General features: G+C 52.6%; 1 protein-coding gene across 8 annotated transcripts in view; it reads right to left on the reverse strand.

Moving 5' to 3' along the window:
• Window positions 1–21,185, reverse strand: part of TMCO4 (transmembrane and coiled-coil domains 4) — a 110,547-nt gene that overhangs the window by 9,260 nt on the left and 80,102 nt on the right. For 7 of the 8 annotated variants that reach the window (XM_070382205.1, XM_070382186.1, XM_070382173.1 and 4 more), the window contains 2 exons: window positions 11,948–12,065; window positions 5,445–5,562 (listed from right to left, as the gene is read on the reverse strand). In XM_070382205.1, coding sequence (XP_070238306.1) covers window positions 5,445–5,562; window positions 11,948–12,065 — 236 coding nt within the window. Of the gene's footprint in view, window positions 1–4,714; window positions 5,057–5,444; window positions 5,563–11,947; window positions 12,066–21,185 lie in introns of all 8 variants that reach the window. The other variant, XR_011466751.1, reaches the window with a different exon arrangement.

Raw genomic sequence — 21,185 nt, forward strand, 5'->3', positions numbered from 1 at the left:
CATGGCTGCAGTCACCACCTGCAGTGATTTTGGAGCCCCCCAGAATAAAGTCGATCACCGTTTCCCTTGTTTCCCCATCTATTTGCCATGAAGTGATGGGACTGGATGCCATGATCTTACTTTTCTGAATATCGAGTTTTAAGCCAGCTTTTTCACTCTCCTCTTTCACGTTCATCAAGAGGCTTTTTAGTTCTTCTTTGCTTTCTGCCATAAGGGTGGTGTTATCTGCGTATCTGAGGTTATTGATATTTCTCCTGGCAATCTTGATTCCAGCTTGTGCTTCATCTAGTCCAGCATTTCACATGATGTACTCTGCATATAAGTTAAATAAGCAGGGTTACAATATACAGCTTTGATGTACTCCTTCCCTGATTTGAAAACAGTCTCTTGTTCATGTCCGGTTCTAATGGTGGCTTCCTGACCTGCATACAGATTTCTCAGGAGGCAGGTCAGGTGGTCTGGTATTCCCATCTCTTGAAGAATTTTCCACAGTTTCTTGTGATCCACACAGTCAAAGGCTTTGGCATAGTCAATAAAGCAGAAATAGATGTTTTTCTGGAACTCTCTTGTTTTTTCCATGATGCATCGGATGTTGGCAATTTGATCTCTGGTTCCTCTGCCTTTTCTAAAACCAGCTTGAACATCTGGAAGTTCACAGTTCATGTATTGCTGAAGCCTGGCTTGGAGAATATTGAGCATTACTTTACTAGCATGTGAGATGAGTGCAATTGTGCGGTAGTTTGAGGATTCTTTGGCATTGCCCTTCTTTGGGATTGTAATGAAAACCGACCTTTTCCAGTCTTGTGGCCACTGCTGCGTTTTCAAATTTGCTGGCATACTGAGTGCAGTTCTTTAACAGCATCATCTTTTAGGATTTGAAATAGCTCAACTGGAATTCCATCACCTCACTAGCTTTGTTCGTAGTGATGCTTTCTAAGGCCCATTTGACTTCACATTCCAGGATGTCTGGCTCTAGGTGAGTGATCACACCATTGTGATTATCTGGATCATGAAGATCTTTTTTGTACAGTTCTTCTGCATATTCTTGCCACCTCTTCTTAATATCTTCTGCTTCTGTTAGGTCCATACCATTTCTGTCCTTTATTGAGCCCATCTTTGCATGAAATGTTCCTTTGGTAGCTCTAATTTTCTTGAAGAGATTTCTAGTCTTTCCCATTCTGTTGTTTTCCTCTATTTCTTTGCACTGATGCCTGTACAATGGGGTTACCATTCCTGCTTCACGGGACAGCTATGGGGATCAAGTGACATAAGGTCTGTAACCCGTGCAGAGCAGTGTCTGGTGTGTTGGCTACTGTTACTATTATTGAGTGTCTATCTTGTGCCCTGGTGGCTCAGTTGGTAAAGAATCTGCCTGCAGAGCTGGAGACCCGGCTTCGATCCCTGGGTTTGGAAGATCCGCTGGAGAACAAAATGGCAACCCTCTTCAGTATTCTTGCCTGGGAAATGCTATGGACAGAGGAGCCTGGCGGGCTGCAGTCCAGGGGTTGCAAAGAGTCGGACATGACTGAACAACTAAACCACCACCATTGTGTGCCGAGCCCTGGCTAAGTCCTAGAAGTCAGCTGGCATTTCTTCTGGAACACCAAGATTCCAGAGACCCTTGACTGGGTCTCTGCCGCCTAAGAAGCCTCAAGAGGTGGTCTCTGGGGAGGCAGAAACCCCATCTGCTGCAAACCAGTCCCCACACAGGAGAGGCTGAAAGAGCGTCAGGCAGCCTGGCCTTTGTCTGCTTCATTCCCTGGAGATGCCCTCTGTCTGTGTCAGAGCTTGACCCCGGCTTACCCCTGCTCAGGCTTGTCCTGAGGTCAGGAGCCTCTGCAGACCAGGTCTGTGTCACGTGACTGCCGCTGGGCTAACGCAGAGGGCTCTGCCCACGTGGGCCCGGCCAGGAGAAGGCGTGTCCTTAGGTCTCAGCCCTGAGCACGGGGCAGGTACTGCTTGCCAACAGCAGTCATGAGGACTTTGTTGCCAGCAACGTCTCCTCCAGCAAGAATTTTCAAGGAAAATAGGAGGGCGGCACGAAGGCAATGCTAATTACCTCTAATTACCCAGAAAAGGAAAGCACTGCTTTCTGTGCTGCATCCTAATGCGATAAAGAGCTATTATTAGGCAGGAGCTGGGAGGCTGCCATGAAGGCATCTGAGCCCGGAGAGGAATCTCTGCAGCTGCTGGTCCCGGGGGCAGAACTGAAGGTGGAGACGGGGGCAGGGGAGGCGGAGCCCAGCGTTAAAGGTGGGCCTCCTGCGCACCAAGCATCACGCATGTGCCCTGGAAGGCAGGTGGTAGCCTTGTTTCTAGGATGCGGTACCCGAGGCACAGAGAGGTTAAGCCGCTGGCCTGAGGTCACACAGCCAGCACAGCAGCAGCAGAGGCGGGTTCCAAAGCCAGGCCTCCCTGGCATCAACCGCTGGGCTCTTCCCACTACATCCCATTCAGAGGCTTCCCAGGGCAGAATCGGCATCTTTCAAGGGCTCTGTAGCATTTCAAGGAAATTTTCATTGAAAAGGAAATTTCAGCCACACTTTTTCACATTTGATTCCTGTGGCAGAGGGAGACCCCTGGCATGGTGGGGCATCAAGTCAAACAGGACAGAGACCCCTGGACACGGACCAGGGGGCATCAGAGTCTGGTGGTCTCCTAGTCTTGTTAGCCAAGCTCTCCTCATTCCCACAGGTAGGCGGACCGCACAGACTCCGGACCTGGTTTCAGAGATCGGCTCTACAACTCTGGTTCTGTGAGTCTATCGTCTCAAGCCTCGCTCAGTCATGTCTGACTCTTAGCGTAGCCTGCAGGCTCCTGTGTCCATGGAATTCTTCAGGCAAGAATACTGGAGTGGGTTGTCATTCCTGACTCTGGGGAATATTCCCAATCCAGGAATCGAACCTGGGTCTCCTGCATTGCTGGCAGATTCTTTACTGTCTGAGCCACCAGGGAAACCCATTGTCTCAAGCCTCAGTGTTCTAGTCTATGACTTGGGGATGCCCACAGCCTACTCAACAGGGTTGCTGTGAGGTTGATATCGCATGAAGCAAGTCTCTCAGGGGTAAAGATGATCTAGAGAGATGACTCTAGGGGTTGAAGCTCCCCTTCCTCACTTGCCTTCCTCTGGTGGGTCAGAACTTGTGAGCCAGGGCCCTGGGAGTCTGGGGGAGTACAGGTATGAGCCAGGACAAGTTGGCCCCCGCGAGATGGTGGCAGGCCAGGTGAGAGACCCAGGGGTCCTCAGGGCAAGGTCACGGCCCATGAGCTCCGGGGCTGGCAGTGCCTGATAATGTTCCAGTTTTACATTTTTGTGCTAGAACCCCCCGTGCTCTCTTCAGGCCTCAGTTTAGCTTTAACAAACATGCAACCGGCGACTTCCCTGCCACGTCCAGTGGTTAGGACGCCACCTTCCAGTGCAGAGGATGTGGGTTCGATCCCTGGTCGGGGAGCCAAGACCCCACATGCCTTGCAGCCAAAAAACCAAAAGCGTAAAACATAAGCAACACTGTCAAAAAAATAAATCTTTAAAAAGCAAATCAGAAAACCCCTAAAACCTCATGCAACCTGGCGTTAGCTGTGCTGGTGGGGGTCAGGGTGCCCAGCTTCCCCCACCACGAGGTGCAGTGTGTGTGTGTGTGTGTGTGTGTGTGCGTGTGTTGGGGGGTGTTGCTGGGCCAGGCTAATGTTGAAGCTGAAGGGAGGAGCCAAGGCCATCCCGGCTACCCACCCCCAGGGGAGTTTTCAGATGCCCAGGGAGGGGCCTGGTCTGCCTGCTTTCAGACAGGACGGCGTGGCTGGCTCAAACCACGCTTATGCAGTACCTGGGGCAACTGGTTTATGCTTGGGAAATGTTTGGCACTTGACACATGGCAGCTGGTAGTGTAGTAACTGGAAACTGAAGCTCCTGTTCCCGGGGGACTTTCATCGCAGCGACTTCCCCTGGCGGAGTTTGCTTGAGGATGTAACTGCAGCCCACGACCCACCCCTTCCTGGCAGCTGGTGCCTTTGCCACTGGTTCCCACATCTACCCAACCAGGGGCGATGCCCACTGGCTTCAGACCTGGGCTTGAGTCCTGCTCTGCCATGCTCCCGCTGAGTGACCCTGGGCAAGTCCCTTAGCCTCTCAAAACCTCAGAGGTCGTGGGCTGCAGTTACATCCGTACAGTGGGGATACGGACACTGAAAAAGGCTCAGGGCGGAGCTGGGCATCGCGTTGGTACATGAAGCTATTATTAACTCTCTAGGACAGACATGTAGTGGGGGGACGAGGTTCCTGCAAGCTTGGAAAACGGATCTAGAAACCCAAATTAGGTTTGTGTGGCTGCTGGGGTGGGTCCCCCCGATTTCCCAGTAAGGATGCTTTGGACCGTCTGCGCTGATTAGTCTGAGATGTGGAAGAGTCCTTGGGGAGGATGTTTAATACGCAGACGAGCAGGCTCCACTTCTAGAGATTGATGGAGGAGGTCTGGGCAGCGGGGCTCTGGGACCTGCATTTTAAGTAAACTCTCCAGATACGTCAAAGGTCAGGGACCTTGGAACACGCTTTGCCTTCCGATGCAGGGGGTGTGGGTTCAATATCTGGTGGGAGAGCCAAGATCCCACATGCCTTGCAGCCAAAAAACCAAACACATCAAACAGAAGCAACACTGTCATAAATTAAACACCCTCCTTGCTCCCTATTCCAAGGTTTTGGGCGTGTGTGCTAAATCACCTCAGCTGTGCTGACTCTGTGCAGCACTGTGTAGCCCGCCAGGCTCCTCTGTCCACGGGATTCTCCAGACAGGAATCCTGGGGTGGGCTGCCACGGCCTCCTCCAGAGGATCTTCCCCACCCAGGGATCGAGCCCACACTTCTTACTTCTCTCGCACTGGCAGGCGGCTCTTTACCACTACTGCCACCCGGGAAGCCCACTCCGTTTCACAGCCTGGCGGTCAGGTGCTTCTCTTCCGGTCCAGCCTGAACGCTTCCACGTGTATCCTCTGGTTGTTCCGGTTACTCTCCGGAGAAACAGACTGTCCTGACTAGTAATCTGGGCTCGGGGAGTGAGTGAGGGCTGGGGGAGGAGTGGAAAGAGGGCAGTAATGTAGGGGCAAGAACACGGGCTTTGGAGGTTCAAATCCAGGTTATCAGTCGAGCATTGCATGATGGGAACGTTCCTAAGCCTCAGTTTCCTAATCTGCGGAATGGGGATAATGATGCCTGGCCCTGAGACCATGTGCAGGTTAGAGAGGACGTGTGCCAAGGGCCTGGGGGCATTGCCCTGGCACAGGGATGGTGCCTGTGAACAGGACTTACTGGTTCCCCAGTGAGTTCTTACAATCCTCTCGTCTGGGGTGGACCGGGCCGGGGCGCGTCCCTGGCACATGGGTCGCTGGGCTGGAGTAAGACGTGCGCCATCCCCACCCCCCAAAGTCGGCCCCAGGGGGCCCGGGGGCGCTCACCACGGAGGACAGGTCCACGTTCTCCACCCTCCTGTCTTGCAGCAGCACAGGCTGCAGGCCGGCCACATGGAGCCGCACAGACGACGTGCGGTAGACGAAGCTCAGCAGCCAGTCCGCCCTGTGGGGAGAGGACGCAGTGAGAAGGGGTGGACGCCAGCTCAGGAGGGCCCGGCCCGGCTCCAGCGAGCCTGGCGGGATGGGCGCTTCTGTGGGAAACTGGGGCTCGCTGTGCCCCGGGATGGCGGGGGCAGCTGCAGGTGCCGATGCTTTGGGAGCACCGCCGGGCCTGGCAGCTCCGGGGAAGCCGCTTGGTTCCCTGCCGGCTCCTGGGGCAGAAAACAGTGCTGAGAGCAACAGACAGTCTCTGCTGAGTGGATGACTGAGGGAACCGCATGCCATTCTCCAGAAATCAGCATGAGGCTGGGAGGACGCTCTCCGCTGGTTGTGGGCTTCCAGTTCCCCGGGGTGTCTGGGCCAGGGCTCCTGGGAGATCAAAGAGAGGCAGCAGGACATCTGTCTCGGGGAGAGGACCACGGGGGTCCAGGACACATCTCTGCAGGCTGGGACTCTGGGTTTGGGGCCCCCCATCTGACTGTGAACGGGAGGGACTGAGACAGGCCCAGCCTGCAGCCTCCTGCCCTCACTAGGAGGCCAGGGTGACCCCCAGGTGGGTCACAGCCCTGCAACAGTCCTCCTCCGCTCTCAGGGGTGCTGTGAACCCGTGCTCTGTACCCCGTTACTCCTAGCCAGACATCCGCCCTGCACTCCAGAGAGAGGATAACCCCGGACCCTCTGCAGCCTGATTCTTCAGGTACACCGAGCCGTGTCCACAGAAGGCCTGGTCTACAGGGTCCATGGGGCAGTGTTCCCCCTCGAGCCCCTGCGCCCTGCCCGGGGTGACGCTGGCCCTGTTCTCCAGCAGGTCCGTGCGCGTGGACACTTCTGTTCCCTCTCAGTCTCCAGGACTGGAACTCTACTCGGCACATCAGGCTGTCCTTCGTTTAGGCCGAGTCTGACTCTGGTTTGCAGGGTCCCCTGAGTCCATTATTCTTCTGCGCTTGTTTGAAAGCAGGGCTCTCCCTCCCTGCCGTGTGGGGGGGATCGGCTGAGAGTCAGGGCTCCCTGCCCTGCCTGTCTGACCACAGGTGAGGCCCCCGAGCTGTCTGGGACCCATGGTGTGGCGGGCTCCCTAGGTTCCCTGGTAGCTTTGACCCTTCAGGGTCTCTGACCACATGGGTGTCTGTGTGGTACCACCCGGACACCCCTGGAAGGACCGGGGTCCAGAGTTGAGGGGCTCTCAACAGACCCTTGGGCTTCCCAGGCGGCGCTAGTGGTAAAGAACCCACCTCCCAATGCAGGAGACATAAAGAGATGTGGGATCGATCCCTGGGTCAGGAAGATCCCCTGGAGGAGGGCATGGCAACCCACTCTGGTATTAGTGCCTGGAGAACCCCAAGGACAGAGGGGCCTGGTGGGCTGCAGTCCATGGGGTCACAGAGAATTGGATACAACTGAAGCGACTTAGTACACTCGTTACGCAGGCAACAGACCCACCTGCTGTGTCCCCGCCGACTCCACCGTGTGAATCACCCACCAGGTCCCTCAAACAGAAGCCGGCAGGACCATGTCCCAGGTCCCCCTTCCCCCCTTGGAAGGCCACTGATCACTGAATCCGCCTGCCCTGCTCCCCCAGAACCTTCTGCTCCAGCTCTGAAATCAGGCAGCCCCTCCCCCAGCCCCTCCCCTTCCTTAAACTCTCACCCGACCCCTGTCCTCTCAGTAGCTGACCGTGACTCCCCACTGCCCACAAGCGTTCTTTTCTAGAAAATTCCTTAACTCCGTCCAGACAGCAATGCTTGCACACCCCAATCGTTAGCCTCATACTGAAGGCCCAGGAGAGTGTCCCTCAGAATGATGGCTAAGGGGAGAAGGAAGACTGATCTGAGCTGTTCTATCAAGTCATCGTGAGACTCGTGCATCAAACACAGGGTGTGAGGGAGGCCCCCGAGATGGTTCTGACACGGAAAGTTGTAAATGAGAGACGTGCCTGGGGTACGGTGGGTGAGAATCCACCGGCCAGTGCGGGGACACGGGTGTGACCGCTGCTTGGGGAGATCCCACACGCCGTGGGGCAACTAAGCCCGAGTACCACAAGTACTGAGTCCGGGCGCCTGGAGCCGTGCTCCCCAACGAGAGAGGCCAGTGCAACCAGAAGCCTGTGCCTCGCAACTCGAGAGTGGTCCCCCCGCTCAGCGCAGCTGGAGAAAGCCCACGCCTGGCAACAAAGACCCAGAACAACCCAAAAGATAAGACAGGAAGAAGGTCATCAACGGGCAAGGCCAGCGTCGTTCCTGCCCACGGTCCATCTGAACTCTGACCACACTCTACTTAACGACGTTAACTGCACTCGTTTATACACACGTACGGATGAACTTCCAAGGACAGAGGAGCCTGGCGGGCTACAGTCCACGGGGTCGCAGGAGCTGGACGCGACTAGGCGACAGAACGGTGACGACAGACAGGGCGAGATCGCGTGTTAGAAGGTTCCAGAGCCTTGAAACTGCTGAAGGAGCCCAGCGCTTTTGCAGAGGCTGCCAGACCCCCTCACGGCGGGTGGGCCACAGCCCCCGCCTGGGACCGTCCTGCCCTGTCAGTCGCCGGCTGTGTGACCTCGGGTGAGTTGCCTGACCCCTCTGAGCCTCAGGCTGGTCACTGTGAGTCACCGTGCGGGGAGGGCAGGAGCACGCCCAGAGAGGGCATCCTGTGCGCCCAGCACTCACACCCGCGAGCCCGGGAGGCACTGGTGCCATGACAGCCCTAGCTCGGGGCCTTCACGGGCTCCGTGGCCGCTCTTGCCAGGCCTACTCTTCCCGGCTGTGCCGGGCTCCTATCCCCTCCTTCACCATCGAGCTTGCACGTGACCCCTCCAGGAGTGGCCCTGAGCCCCTCCCCCTGACATTAATAACCCCTGTCCCTCCGGCGCCTGCCGTGTGCTCCCCTTTCGGTGTTTGTTACATGTCCTCTGTGGGTCCGTCCCTGGGTATTTTCCTTTCCTGGGCAGAGAGCTCGTTGAGGGTAGAACCGTGCCCTAGACCTGCATCCTGCCTCCCAAGTGGAGTCGTGAAACCCCTTGGTGGGTGGGGTGCCCAGCAAGCCAGGCCTCAGTGCTCCAGGCCAGGCGGATGCACGAATCAAGCTGGCCCTTGACCAGCACCGTGGGACCTGCAGAAGGCTGTGCCCTGGGTCCTCTCAGGCCTGGAGCCGCTTGTGGGCAGGGGTCCGCCCTCCCACCGCCCACTCCTTCTAACATCAGCCCCTCCCCACACGGCACTGGAGCAGACACCACTCAGGGTCCCCTGGAGCTCAGAATGAAACCCTCTCACTGCAGATGCCCCAGGGGTCAGGAGACAGGCTCACCCGAGTTCACATCCTGGCTCTGCTGTTTGACCTTGGCCTTTGACCCTGTCTGCGCTTCAGTGTCCTTGCAGTACAACAGGGAACAGCTCCACTCAGCCCGGCTGGCTCCCAGGGAGTGTGTGAAAGCAGGCGAAGAGCTTGCGAGTTTTATTAATGTACATTATAAATGTATAAATGGATATAGTTTGGTAGCTTTGGCCTGAAGCTCCCTTACCCCCTCACTCACTCTCCATCTTAAGTAAGTTCACGGCAACCAAAGAGTGTTTGGGGGCCAAGAATGTGAATTCCTGGCTGCTGCTTAATTTAATCAAGAAACGACAGTTACTGTTTTGGTCTGCACATTCCTCCCCTCTTCTCTCCTTCCTCCTTCTCCTTTTTCCTCTCTGGAGAGATGGCTCAGGATCTCACAAAATAATGGAAACCCAAGCTTATTAGCCTCAGGTTCTCAACAGAACAGGTGGCTTTAATCGGATTTTGCTGCTTTGATATTGCACACATGCACTTTTAATTCCTTCCCTTTGCTGTTTATGAAACACACCAAAAACATCCTGTGCTGTGAATATGCCCATGTTGTTTACTGGGCACCCACAAACTGCCATTCCCACCCCACATAATCTCCTTTAATCTTCCCAGAACTCCTGTGCAGGACGGCCTCTTATTCCCATTGCACAGGTGGGAATACTGAGCTTCAGATTTGCTTGTCCAAAGGCATCCGAGAGATAAAGCATGGAGCCAAGATTTTAACCAAGGACTGTTTGATGTCAATGTTGTGTCCATTCTTTTTCTTATTTCTTAAACTGCCCTTACTTAAAAGTCTCTTTTATTAAAAAAGAAGTACATATATACACACATGTAACTAATCACTTTGCTATATACTTGGAACTAATGCAATACTGTACATCAACTATGTATCAATGGGAAAAAAACCCTTCCAAGCCCTCCTTGCAATCCCTATCTACTCTTCATGGGTTTCACTGTTATCCGTGTCTCATGGTCCCTCTGGACTTCCCTGTTCATTTCCAGACACACAGATACATATATGCACACACAGAAACTTCTTCTTCTGTAAACGGGCCCATAGAATGGATTGCTGCCCTTGCTTTTTTAAAAACATGATTCCCCTCTTTGTGGTCATTTAGGTCACTGGGCTGCTTTCAATTTTTATAAACGAAGCTGCAAGGATCCCCTCTGTGCATCCATCTCTGTGCATGTGAGTATCTATTTATGTAGGATCACAGGAGCCAGAGTCTGTGGTGTCAGAAGACTGGCACATTAATAATTTGGATAGATATTGCCAATTACCCCCAAAAAGGATTCACTAAATTCAACTACCACCAAGAGTATAACAATGCCCATTTCACCACATCTTCACCGACACTGAATGCTATTCACATTTCAGATGTTCGATGATGTGATGGATGATAAACAGTATTTTACTTACTTTACTTTGCATCTATTTCATTAATAATGAGGTTGGATATCTTTTCAAAAGTTTATTCACTGCATTTATTCCATGCTTATGTGTAGACATCTTTTGGCCATTTTCTCTTTTATCTCTTAAATTTTTTTAGGCCACACCATGCGGCATGTGGGATTTTAAGTTTCCCAATCAGGGAGTGAACCCACGCCCCCCGCATTGGGAGTGTGCAGTCTTACCACTGGATGGCCAGAGAAGTCTCTGGCCATTTTCTTATTGGATTTTTAAAATTGATTTGATTGAGCTCTTTATATATTATGGCTCTTTATCATTGTTTCTTTGTTCTCTCTACCATATTCTGATTCTAAGAACTCAGCTGAGAATATGAGGGACAGGGTTTGGGGAGAATGGACACATGTACATGTCTGGCTGAGTCCCTTCGCTGTTTACCTGAAACCACCACAGCATTGCTCGTCGGCTATACCCCAGTACAAAGCAAAAAGTTTAAAGTTTGAAAAGAAAAAAGAATATGAACGATAAAGCCATACTAATTGGTTGAACTCTGGTGTCCTGGTTAATGCCCTCTATCCATGGCTAAAGATCATCTTTATCTTTAGCTCTGGACGTGGGCTAAGTTATCAAAATGATGAAGACTTTCCAAATCTGTTCTATTCAGGTGCAGGTTCCACTTGGGATGGTTAGGCTTAGATCAAAACTAAAGTTAACCGGCCTTGCGACTCAACTTCTCTGAGCCTCAGCTTTCTCACTTGTGAAATGGGATCAATAATATGAACCCCTTAGGGTTTGGGGGTAGGATCTTCCCTTCCTCCCCTGTGTCTAGGGCGCCACCTTGGCTGAAGCCCCCAAGTCCTTCTCAAATCCCCGGCCAGGACGCCTCCTTTCTAGCCCCACAGCCATCAGCCTCCGTAGCCCTCAGCTCCTGCTGGAGGATCTGTCATATGCTGTGGGTGCTGAGCCCCCCAGGGCTGTCATCCCCACCCTGAGACATTGCTCTGAAAGTCTGGACAATCCCACTCCCTTCCTACCAAATAATGCACACGAGGGACTTCCCTGGTGGTCTGGTGGGTTAAGAATCTGCCTTTCAATGCAGGGGACATGGGTTCGATACCTGGTCAGACAGAAGATCCCACACGCCACGGGGCAACTAAGCCTGCGTGCTCCAACTACTGAGCTCGCACACCGCGCCTAGAGAAGACTGCAGGCCGCAGCAGAGACCCAGCGCAGCCAAAAAACAATAAATGAACACAGCACACCAGGGCTTGTTAGTCATCGCTTAAAGACCTCCCATTTGGGGCTCGCTCTTTGCCTCTGTCTCAGCCACTCACCCATGTCCCTCTTGCCCCAGATCACGGTGACCAGCCTGGCCTCTCGAGTCATCCTATAATCTGGTCTTGGGCCTGACCTAGGAAGTCCTCCCCAGGACCTGTCCCTCTCGTGCATCGTCCCATGGACATGGACGCTGCCCACTTCAGGATCCCTGGCCTGGGCCTTGCTCCTTCCAGGGCTGGTGCCCCACTGCTCCCTGAGATCCTCCGGGACGAGGGCCTGGCCTCAAACATCTGTGTCCCCAGGCAACACCTAGGTCACTAGGACGCTAGGCGCTCAGTTAGGGTTGTCAGCTCCCCAGGAGCACGAGGTCTGGACAGACCTGCAGTAGCCATTGACGATCCTTCCAGAGACCACCTTCCGGAAAGGCTCCCAGTGCTTGGCTTCTCCGTCCACAGGTGCGCCCAGCAGGACGACGTCCTCAATGATCCCTTGGCAATCTGGAGACAGACCCCAGAAAAGATCGTCAGCGGCCCTGGCCACAGTGGGTCCTGTGAGGGACCGTCCAACAGCCGTGGAAGAAATGGATATGAGACCCACGAGAAGGCACATATGCACTCACTATTGTTCAGTCGCTCAGTCATGTCTGACAATTACGACTCCACAGGCTGCAGCACGCCAGGCTTCCCTGTCCCTGCAGGCGCAAACACATTCGTGCACACATTCATGCAAACGCACACCATACTGCGGCTTCTGTTCACAGAGGCTCAGGCCCTGGGTCAAGCCCTCTGGTACCTGATCCATTCCTACAAAGCCCGCACACCGAGCCTGTGCCCCACAACTAGAGAAGACGGCCACAGCAAGACCCAGAGCAGTCAAAAAGGAATGAATGAATAATCCAAGCACACATCATCCCGTTTCAGAGTTTAGGAAAACCAAAGACATTTTCAGGATCACATGGCCAGTGGGTAGCACAGTCCAAGTGGGGACCCACATCTATTTCCACCATCCGTGAAGCTCACGACTGACCGTACACTCAGATGGAGTGTTTCCCTTTAGAAGGGACTCATGGTCCCTGGCATGTTGCATGTGCCAGGCAGGAGATACCACAGCCTTCCTCTGGCAACAGTCCCTGGGGGCCTGTATGGCCTGGCGGTAAGGCGGGAGTGCAGAGGAGAGGGGGGCGAAAGGGCATGGAGTGGATGCATCGGCGCTGACCTAGCGGTTCAGGGTATTTCAGGCAAGGGCTCCTCACACTGCAGCCCGTGGATGAGCGCTGGCCCGTGGGGTGTCCGTCCTCTCAGTATAGATCAGAGCAGCAGTGTCTCTTTGATGTCCCTGCAGACTGGAAACCCACAGCTCACACGCACTTTGAGAAGTGCTGCTCTCAGCCTGCCGGGGTGCACACGCCCCCCCCCCCAGCCGCTGTCCACCCCCGAGCCAGCTGTTTGCTCTGGCCTCATCTCACTTGTTTACATCTGTCTCCTCCTCTAACCTCTGGGTTCAGGGAGGGCGGGGCTCCGGCTTGCCATGGTCACAGCTGCCTGGTCTGTCCTTGGGGTTCAAGAAGGGTGTGAATGAATGGGTGAGTAAATACACGGCCATCCCCCGGGACAGCCAGTATCTGCACTTTGTAGCTGCAAAGCTCTGGGTTCAAATCCCAGCTTAGTGACTTCTGAGCTAAGTCACTTCTCTGAGCCTACAAGTGGCTATGGTACTGCCTTGAGGGTCTCTGGACTGCACGGGGATCCAACCAGTCCATCCTAAAGGAAATCTGTCCGGAATATTCACTGGAAGGACTGATGCTGAAGCTGAAACTCCAATACTTCGGCTACTTGATGCGAAGAACTGACTCATTGGAAAAGTCCCTGATGCTGGGAAAGATTGAAGGCAGGAGGAGAAGGGGACAACAGAGGATGAGATGGTTGGATGGCTTCACCCATTTGATGGATATCAGTTTGAGCAAGCTCTGGGAGCTGGCGACGGACAGGGAGGCCTGGCATGCTGCAGTCCATGGGGTTGCAAAGAGTCGGACACGACTGAGTGACTGAACTGAACTGAGGGTCTTTATGGGGATGAAGTCATGGTGGGGAAAAACCCAGGGTGGTGAATGCACAGAGGAAGCTGGCGGACCCCCTGCCTGCCTTGCTCTCCCACCTCCCAGCACGTAGCTCCTTCTTAGAGTCCTGAGCGCCCCTACACTTGGAGAGTTACCTGCTCCGTGTTATTCTTGGGGAGTGGGCCCTACAGGGACAACTCAGCCAGCCCTGCCCGTCTCCTGCTGAGAGACACAGGGCAGCTGGCTTCCTCTCCCTGGGCTCCGGTTTCTAACCAGAGCGCATTTGGTTTCCATTTGAGCTGCATGTCAGACTTTGAGTAAAGGGTTCTGGGCTAACAGGAGTCTGAGAACTCCTGTGCTCCTCTGGCTCTGACAGATCAGATTCCCTGGCACAGAATCCTGACGTCAATCCTTGGCTTCCAGGGAGAGGATAATCTGGCAGAAAGATGTGAAGCCTCGGGAAGCTGGTGGTTCGTGTTGAATGGTAAAGATGACTCAGATGCTCTTCCACGTAAGGGCTACTTCAGGTGCTTGTGCTTCCAGCGAGGCTGTAGATTTTATTCTGAACCCTGCTCTTGGCGGATGAGGAAACACAGGGTCTCAGAGGGGAGGGGGCGTGCCGAAGGTCACTTGAGTAGCTGCCAGGTCCTGGGCATCCCTCCAGCAGCAGCAACTCAGAGCGCAGCGATCATGGAGGGGTTATCATCACCCCCACAGTGCCAATGGCTGTGGGCCAAGACCAACGACGGAGCTTTGCGCTCTCTCTGGATGCCGGCCACTCAGGGCACCTGCCGGATGAATCTATCTCAGGAGCTCCGCTGCCCCAGGGGCCATCACCTGGCGGACTGGGACCCCTTGTGGCCAGCAGTGGGATTGCAGCATTCCCCACCAGGTCGCCTAGGGCGACCACCAGGATGCCTGATTCCCATCAGACAGCTGTGATGAACAGCAAAGAGATAGCTGCCTTTTGCTGAACTGAGACTAGCAGCTGAAACTCACAAAACAGTCCAGAACCGTCAAATCCAGCCAGGGTGGGCAGCGAGCTGGAAACATGTTTACTGAAGCCTGGTTGAAAACTGACTTAACGAGACCTCCTCCCCTTCTGACGGTTACACAGTCATAGGTGCTCTCCTTACATTTTAAAACATGATTTGTTCTCTGGAACAAAAGGCAAACCTGGAGATAAGCCACGAAGCAGACTGTCTGTGACACACAGGTGTTAGCCAAAAAAACTTGCTGCTGCTACTGCTGCTAAGTCGCTTCAGTCGTGTCCGACTCTGTGCGACCCCATAGACGGCAGCCCATCAGGCTCCATCGCCTCTGGGATTTTCCAGGCAAGAACACTGGAGTGGGTTGCCATTTCCATCTCCAATGCATGAAAGTGAAAAGTCAAAGTGAAGTCGCTCAGTCGTGTCCGACTCTTAGCGACCCCATAGACTGCAGCCCGCCAGGCTCCTCCGTCCATGGGATTTTCCAGGCAAGAGTACTGGAGTGGGGTGCCATTACCTCATTTTAGACCTACCCAAGGGAGAACTCTATGTCTTGTTCCCAGAATGATACAGTCCAGGAGGGGAAGTCTGAGTTAAGAAAACTGGCCACTGAATTAGATGCCAGGGGAAAAAATGTCAAAATTCATTGTTTGGTCCAAAACTTTATAATACCAGAAAATTCCAGTCTTCCAGGTAAAACCCAGAAAACCCTCCCTCAGGTACCACTTTTAGAGTCGAGAAGGGCCCTTCCGTGGGCACATTCGAGTCTTCATGTCACCGTGGAGTTCCCTCGTGGTCCAGTGGCTAAGACTCCACACTCCAAATGCAGGGTGTCTGGGTTCAACCCCTGGTCAGGGGACTAGACCCCACATGCCGCAACTAAGACCCAGCACAGCTGAATAAATGTTTTAAAAAAGAAATTGGGATTTAATATTTTAACAATGATAACGAACAAAAGACCACCTTACCGCCGTTTAACTGCAGGGACCATAAATGTTTTCTGAAATGTGTGAGATTTATTCCAGTTGCTACCATCAGCTTTTCTTCCTGTGAATTTTTAAGGTGTGAAGATAGTCCCACAGCTTTACAAACAGTCAGGGGTCCAACAAGCACTGGTCACCTTCGAGTAGAGGACACAGGCACGTCCAGCTTTTAGGCGTGGAGTTCTGATTTTTTAAGCAATCCTGTGTATGTTTCCAATACAATGCTTTTACTGCGAAGGTGGAGGCCCTTCAGCTTGTTAGGACTTTGGAATTAAGGCAGCGCCATCCCTCCAGCAGTGGAGAAGAAATGCTCTATCTGTCCTGTGTTTTTTTTTTTTTTTTTTTTTTTTAGTTATGTATTTATTTATTTGGCTGCACTGGAATGGAGTCGAGGCACGCGGGATCTTTCGCTGGGGCAGGTGGGATCTAGTCCCCCGAGCAGGGATTGAACCCAGGCCCCCTGCACGGGGAGTGAGGAGTCTTGGCCACTGAAGCGCCAGGAAGTGCTCATCGGTCCTGCCTTCTCCTCTCCAGTTTCGGTGCTTTTCGTCACTCACGTGTGCTATGAGAAACACTACTTTTCCAAACTGTCTTTGACTTCTGTCTCTTATTTTTATTCTTAATACAGGAGCCAAAGTGATCCCTTTAAAAGTCAAGTCATAGGCACGAGGTAGGTACCTTCTGGGGGTGATGGACATTTTCGACAACTGAGTCGTGGAATGCTTTGGACTGTACGTTTGCTGAAAATCACTGACTTATATACTGAAGATGGGGGTATTGTGTAGTATGTAAATTACACTGGAGGGAGAGTCAGATCATTTCACTCTCATGCTCAAGACCCTCTCGTGGGGTCCATCTCTCCTGGGGTAAGTCATCTTCAGCAGCTCCTGAAGCCCACCGACACCTCCCCCACGCATCCCCTCACTCGCTTGCTCCAGCCAGACTGGCCTCACTGTTCCAGAACATGCCAGGCCTTTCCCTCGCTGACCCCTCCTCCCAATGCCTTTCCCCCTGACATCCACACGCCTTCCCCTGGCACCTCTCTGCTTAACTGTCACCCTCCAAAGGGAGGAGGATTCAACCTCCCACCCAGACCAGGAGTCCCATCTCTCTTCTCTGATTTCCTTTTCTCCACAGCACTTGAGACCATCTGACTCATGACCTAGTTGTCTTTTAAAATCTCTTTTCAGTCTGCCGGCCACTACATGGGAGCTTCCCGAGGCTGAGACTGTTCTTTCTCAAGTTCCCCAGGGAGGCCTGTCTAGTCAAGGCTGTGGTTTTTCCAGGAGTCATGTATGGATGTGAGAGTTGGACCATAAAGAAGGCTGAGTGCTGAAGAGTTGATGCTTTTGAACTGTGGTGTTGGAGAAGACTCTCGAGAGTCTCTTTGACAGCAAGGAGATCAAAACAGCCAATTCTAAAGGAAATCAGTCCTGAATATTCATTGGAAGGACTGATGCTAAAGCTAAAATTCCAATACTTTGGCCACCTGATGCAGAGCGGACTCACTGGAAAAGACCCTGGTGCTGGGAAAGATTGAAGGCGGGAGGAGAAGGGGATGAACAGAGGATGAGATGGTGGGATGGTATTGCTGACTCAATGGACCTGAGTTTGAGCAAGCTCTGGGAGTTGGTGAAGGACAGGGAAGCCTGGTGTGCTGCAGTCCTTGGGGTTGCAAAGAGTTGGACACGACTGAGCAACTGGACAACAACAGGGAATCCCCAGTGCCCTCAGCAAACAGCACCTGGCAGAGGTGCTGTGCTCAGTAAGTACTTGTGGGATGAATGAAAGCAAGCCACGGGACTCGGCAGTATGAACCCTTTGTGGTGAGAATACATGCAAAAAAAATTTTTTTTTAATTGAGAGGTGCCAGTCGAGGATCTCTGTAGACTGGATAATGAAGAGCAAGTGCTGACTCTGCTGAAAGTAAATGTGAGTATTTAACCACTGCTCTCAGCTTTTCGGGCTTTCCTGGTGGCTCAGTCGGTAAAGAATGCCCCTGCAACACAGGAGACATGAGTTTCATCCCTGGGTGGGAAGATCCCCCAGAGGAGGGCATGGCAACCCACTCCAGTATTGTTGCTTGGAGAATCCCATGGACAGAGGAGCCTGGTGAGCTACAGTCCACAGGGTCGCAAGGAGTTGGACAGGACTGAAGCAACTGAGCACTCAAGCACCCACTCAGCTCTTTAACTGCTGGTTTCCAGGGTTCTGCTCCAGGGCAACAGCTGCTACTGTGGCTAGCTACGGTCTGCAGCGGGCAAGAACATGAACGGTCCTTCTGACACTGCCCTGGTGGAGCTGGTCCTTCTGACCCTGATCTGACTGAGCCGACCCTCCCCTGGCTTCTGACAGTGTGAGCCAGAGGCTCATGGTGACCCTCCCAAGAAGCACCTAACATCAGCCATGTTCACAGAATCCCTTGGGCTTGGCCTACATGATACGGAAGGCTCGGGATCTCCAGACCCTTCAGGAGCTTCGTGGTGTAGCTCAAGGTGCTCCATCTCTGGGGGCAAAGATCCGGAGCGAATTTGAGGGCCTGCGTAAGTGCAAACCACCGCCAGCCAATTAAACGCCGCCTGTCTCGCACGGCAGGTGCCATGATTAGAACTATCAGATGGCTGTTGAAACTCACAGAATTTCTGGATTCAGGCAGCTTTTTTTTTGTCATTACATACTTTCTCCACCAGGAGACGCTGAAAGAGTGACAAGTGCCACAGGCAGGGCTGGGAAATGTTTGCCAGCAGAAAGCGCCCAGGGGCACAGAAACGCTGGGAATCGCCAGTCTGGGAGAAGTTGCTTGACCTTGAGCACAAAAGAAATCTTCAAATGCTGGTTTTGTGTGAATTGAAGTCAGTTATTTAGTAACTTGGAGCCTTAGCTTCCTCGTGTAAAATGGAGATAATACAATAACGTTGATTTCCCAGGGCTGGAGTGAGGTTGTTATATGCTCAGGGTGGTGCCTGGCACATGCCCGGTCAGTGGGATCCACTGTTTTTCCCATGCAGACAGTCAAGTTGGCAGCGAGGTAGAAATGGTGGGCAGGACGCACTGTCTTTGGAGATGGCTTCGCCATTACAGTACTACGCCTGTTTCTGCTGCTGCTGCTAAGCCGCTTCAGTCGTGTCTGACTCTGCGACCCCATAGACGGCAGCCCACCAGGCTCCCCCGTCCCTGGGATTCTCCAGGCAAGGACACTGGAGTGGGCTGCCATTTCCTTCTCCAATGCGTGAGAGTGAAAAGTGAAAGCGAAGTCGCTCAGTGGTGTCTGACTGCAGCGACCCCATGGACTGCAGCCCACCAGGCTCCTCCGTCCATGGGATTTTCCAGGCAAGAGTACTGGCGTGGGGTGCCATTGCCTTCTCCGTGCCTGTTCCTAGCCAGCTGCTAACTGCAGGTACTATTTGAGGAGTCAGTGGTGGGGAGTGGTGATACCGGGCACCTGGTTGGAGGACGAAGCCTCCGGAGGGAAGCAGCTGTAGAGCTGTAAACTACGGTTAAACTCATCCTCATTTACTTAAAAACATTTTTTTTTTGGCCCCGCCACTCAGCTTGTGGGATCTCAGTTACCCAACCAAGGATTGAAACCGCACCCCTGGCAGGGAAAGCAGACAGTCCTAACCACTGGACCGCAAGGAAAGTCCCCAAATTAAAAAAAAAAAAAAAAATTATAGTAAAATACTCGTAACATGAGTTTTCATCTTAACCATTTAAAACAATGTTTTTGATGTGGACCTTTTAAAAAAGTCTTTATTGAATTTGTTACAATATTGCTTCTGTTTTATTTTTTATTTTTATTTTTTAGCTGTGAGGCTTGTAAGATCTTAGTTTCCTGAGTAGGGGTCCCAGCCCCCCACACTGGAAGGCTCCGATCTTCCCACTGGTCCTCCAGGGAAGTTCCGTAACGTTTTTAAGAGTGCAGTTCAGTGGCATTAAGCACAGTCACACTGTTGTGCAAACACCTTGCTTTTTATCACTCAGGATTTAGATAAATCAATTTCTATCTTGTCAACTGCTCTTATCATGCCAGATTCCTGATATGACACTTTTACCACTGGGGTGCTCCTGGCAGTCTGGAGATTGTCTTAGCTTTTCAAAAAAAACAAAACAAAACAAATCACAAAAAAACCCCAAGAGCTGAGAATGGCTAGTTCTTCACAACAGCAAGAATTCTTTCACTCTGGACCCTTGGTCTTTAAAATCCTCTATGTTGTGGTTCGGTCACCAAGTGGTGTCTGACCCTTTGCGACCCCCTGGACTGCAGCACACCAGACCTCCCTATCCTTCATTATCTCCCCGAGTTTGCTCAAACTCATGTCCATCGAGTCGGTGATGCCATCCAACCACCTCATCCTCTGTTGTCCCCTTCTCGTCCTGCCTTCAATCTTTCCCAGCATCAGGGTCTTTTCCAATGAGTCAGCTCTTTGCATCAGGTGGCCTAAGTATTGGAGCTTTGGCGTCAGCATCAGTCCTTCCAATGAATATTCAGGGTTGATTTCCTCTAGGATTGACTGGTTTGATCTCCTGGCTGTCCAAGGGACTCCCACGAGTCTTCTCCAGCACCACAGTTTGAAAGATCAGCTCTTTGGCACTCAGCCTTCTTTAAGGTCCAACTCTCACATCTCTACATGACTAGTGGAAAAACCATAGCTTTGACTACATGGACCTTTGTCGGCAAAGTGATGTCTCTGCTTTTTAATGTGCCGTCTAGGTTTCTCATAGCCTTCCTTCCAAGGAGCAAGCGTCTTTGTCTCATGGCTGCAGTCGCCATCCGCAGTGATTCTGAGGCCCAAGAAAATAAAACCTGCCATTGCTTCCACTTTTCCCCCTTCTATTCGCCATGAAGTGATGAGACCAGATGCCACGATCTTAGTTTTCTGAATGCTGAATTTTAGGCCAGCTTTTTCACTCCCCTCTTTCACCCTCATAAAGACGCTCTTCAGTTCCCCTTCACTTTCTGCCATTAGAGTAGTAGCATCTGCATATCTGAGGTTGATAAATTGTTTCTGTCAAACTAAACATTCTTAAAATGTACCAAGTAGGGCTAGCTCTTTCAGAGTCCCACAGAGCATCCTTTTTGTACAATGAGGGGGGCCCTGTGTCACTGGGAATGGCCACTCCCAGCTTCGTCTCTGTCATTCTGTCCTCTCCAGACCACGTGCTTTCGGAATGTGAGGCAGGCCCTGGTGGTGCCTGCCAGGTCTCTCCCACCAGCCTCCTCTAGGAGCTACATAGAAATCTCATCACATGGCAGGAAAGGCCACATCACATGCTCCCACAGGCCTATCACACTGTCAGTAATGAGATTCTCCCGCACTGCAAAGACCACAGTTTGAGAAGCGAAAAAGAAGGATGTTCTTCCTCCTGGCAGGGGGTCATGTGTGCATGGAGCGATAAGGTGGGAAACGAAGGAGGAAGTTATCTCCTGATGGCGGGTCCAGAAAACAGACCTTGAAGAAAATGCTGTGAACTGCATCTAACACAAATGAAATCCATGCCAAAGACACACGTACACACAAGATAAACCCACAGACGCAGCGGAGGGGAGAGGGAGAGGTCCAGGAGCCGGAGGGAAGGGAGATGAAGGCA

The sequence above is a fragment of the Bos mutus genome, chromosome 2 (genome assembly GCF_027580195.1).
Source record: "Bos mutus isolate GX-2022 chromosome 2, NWIPB_WYAK_1.1, whole genome shotgun sequence".
NCBI lineage: Eukaryota > Metazoa > Chordata > Mammalia > Artiodactyla > Bovidae > Bos > Bos mutus.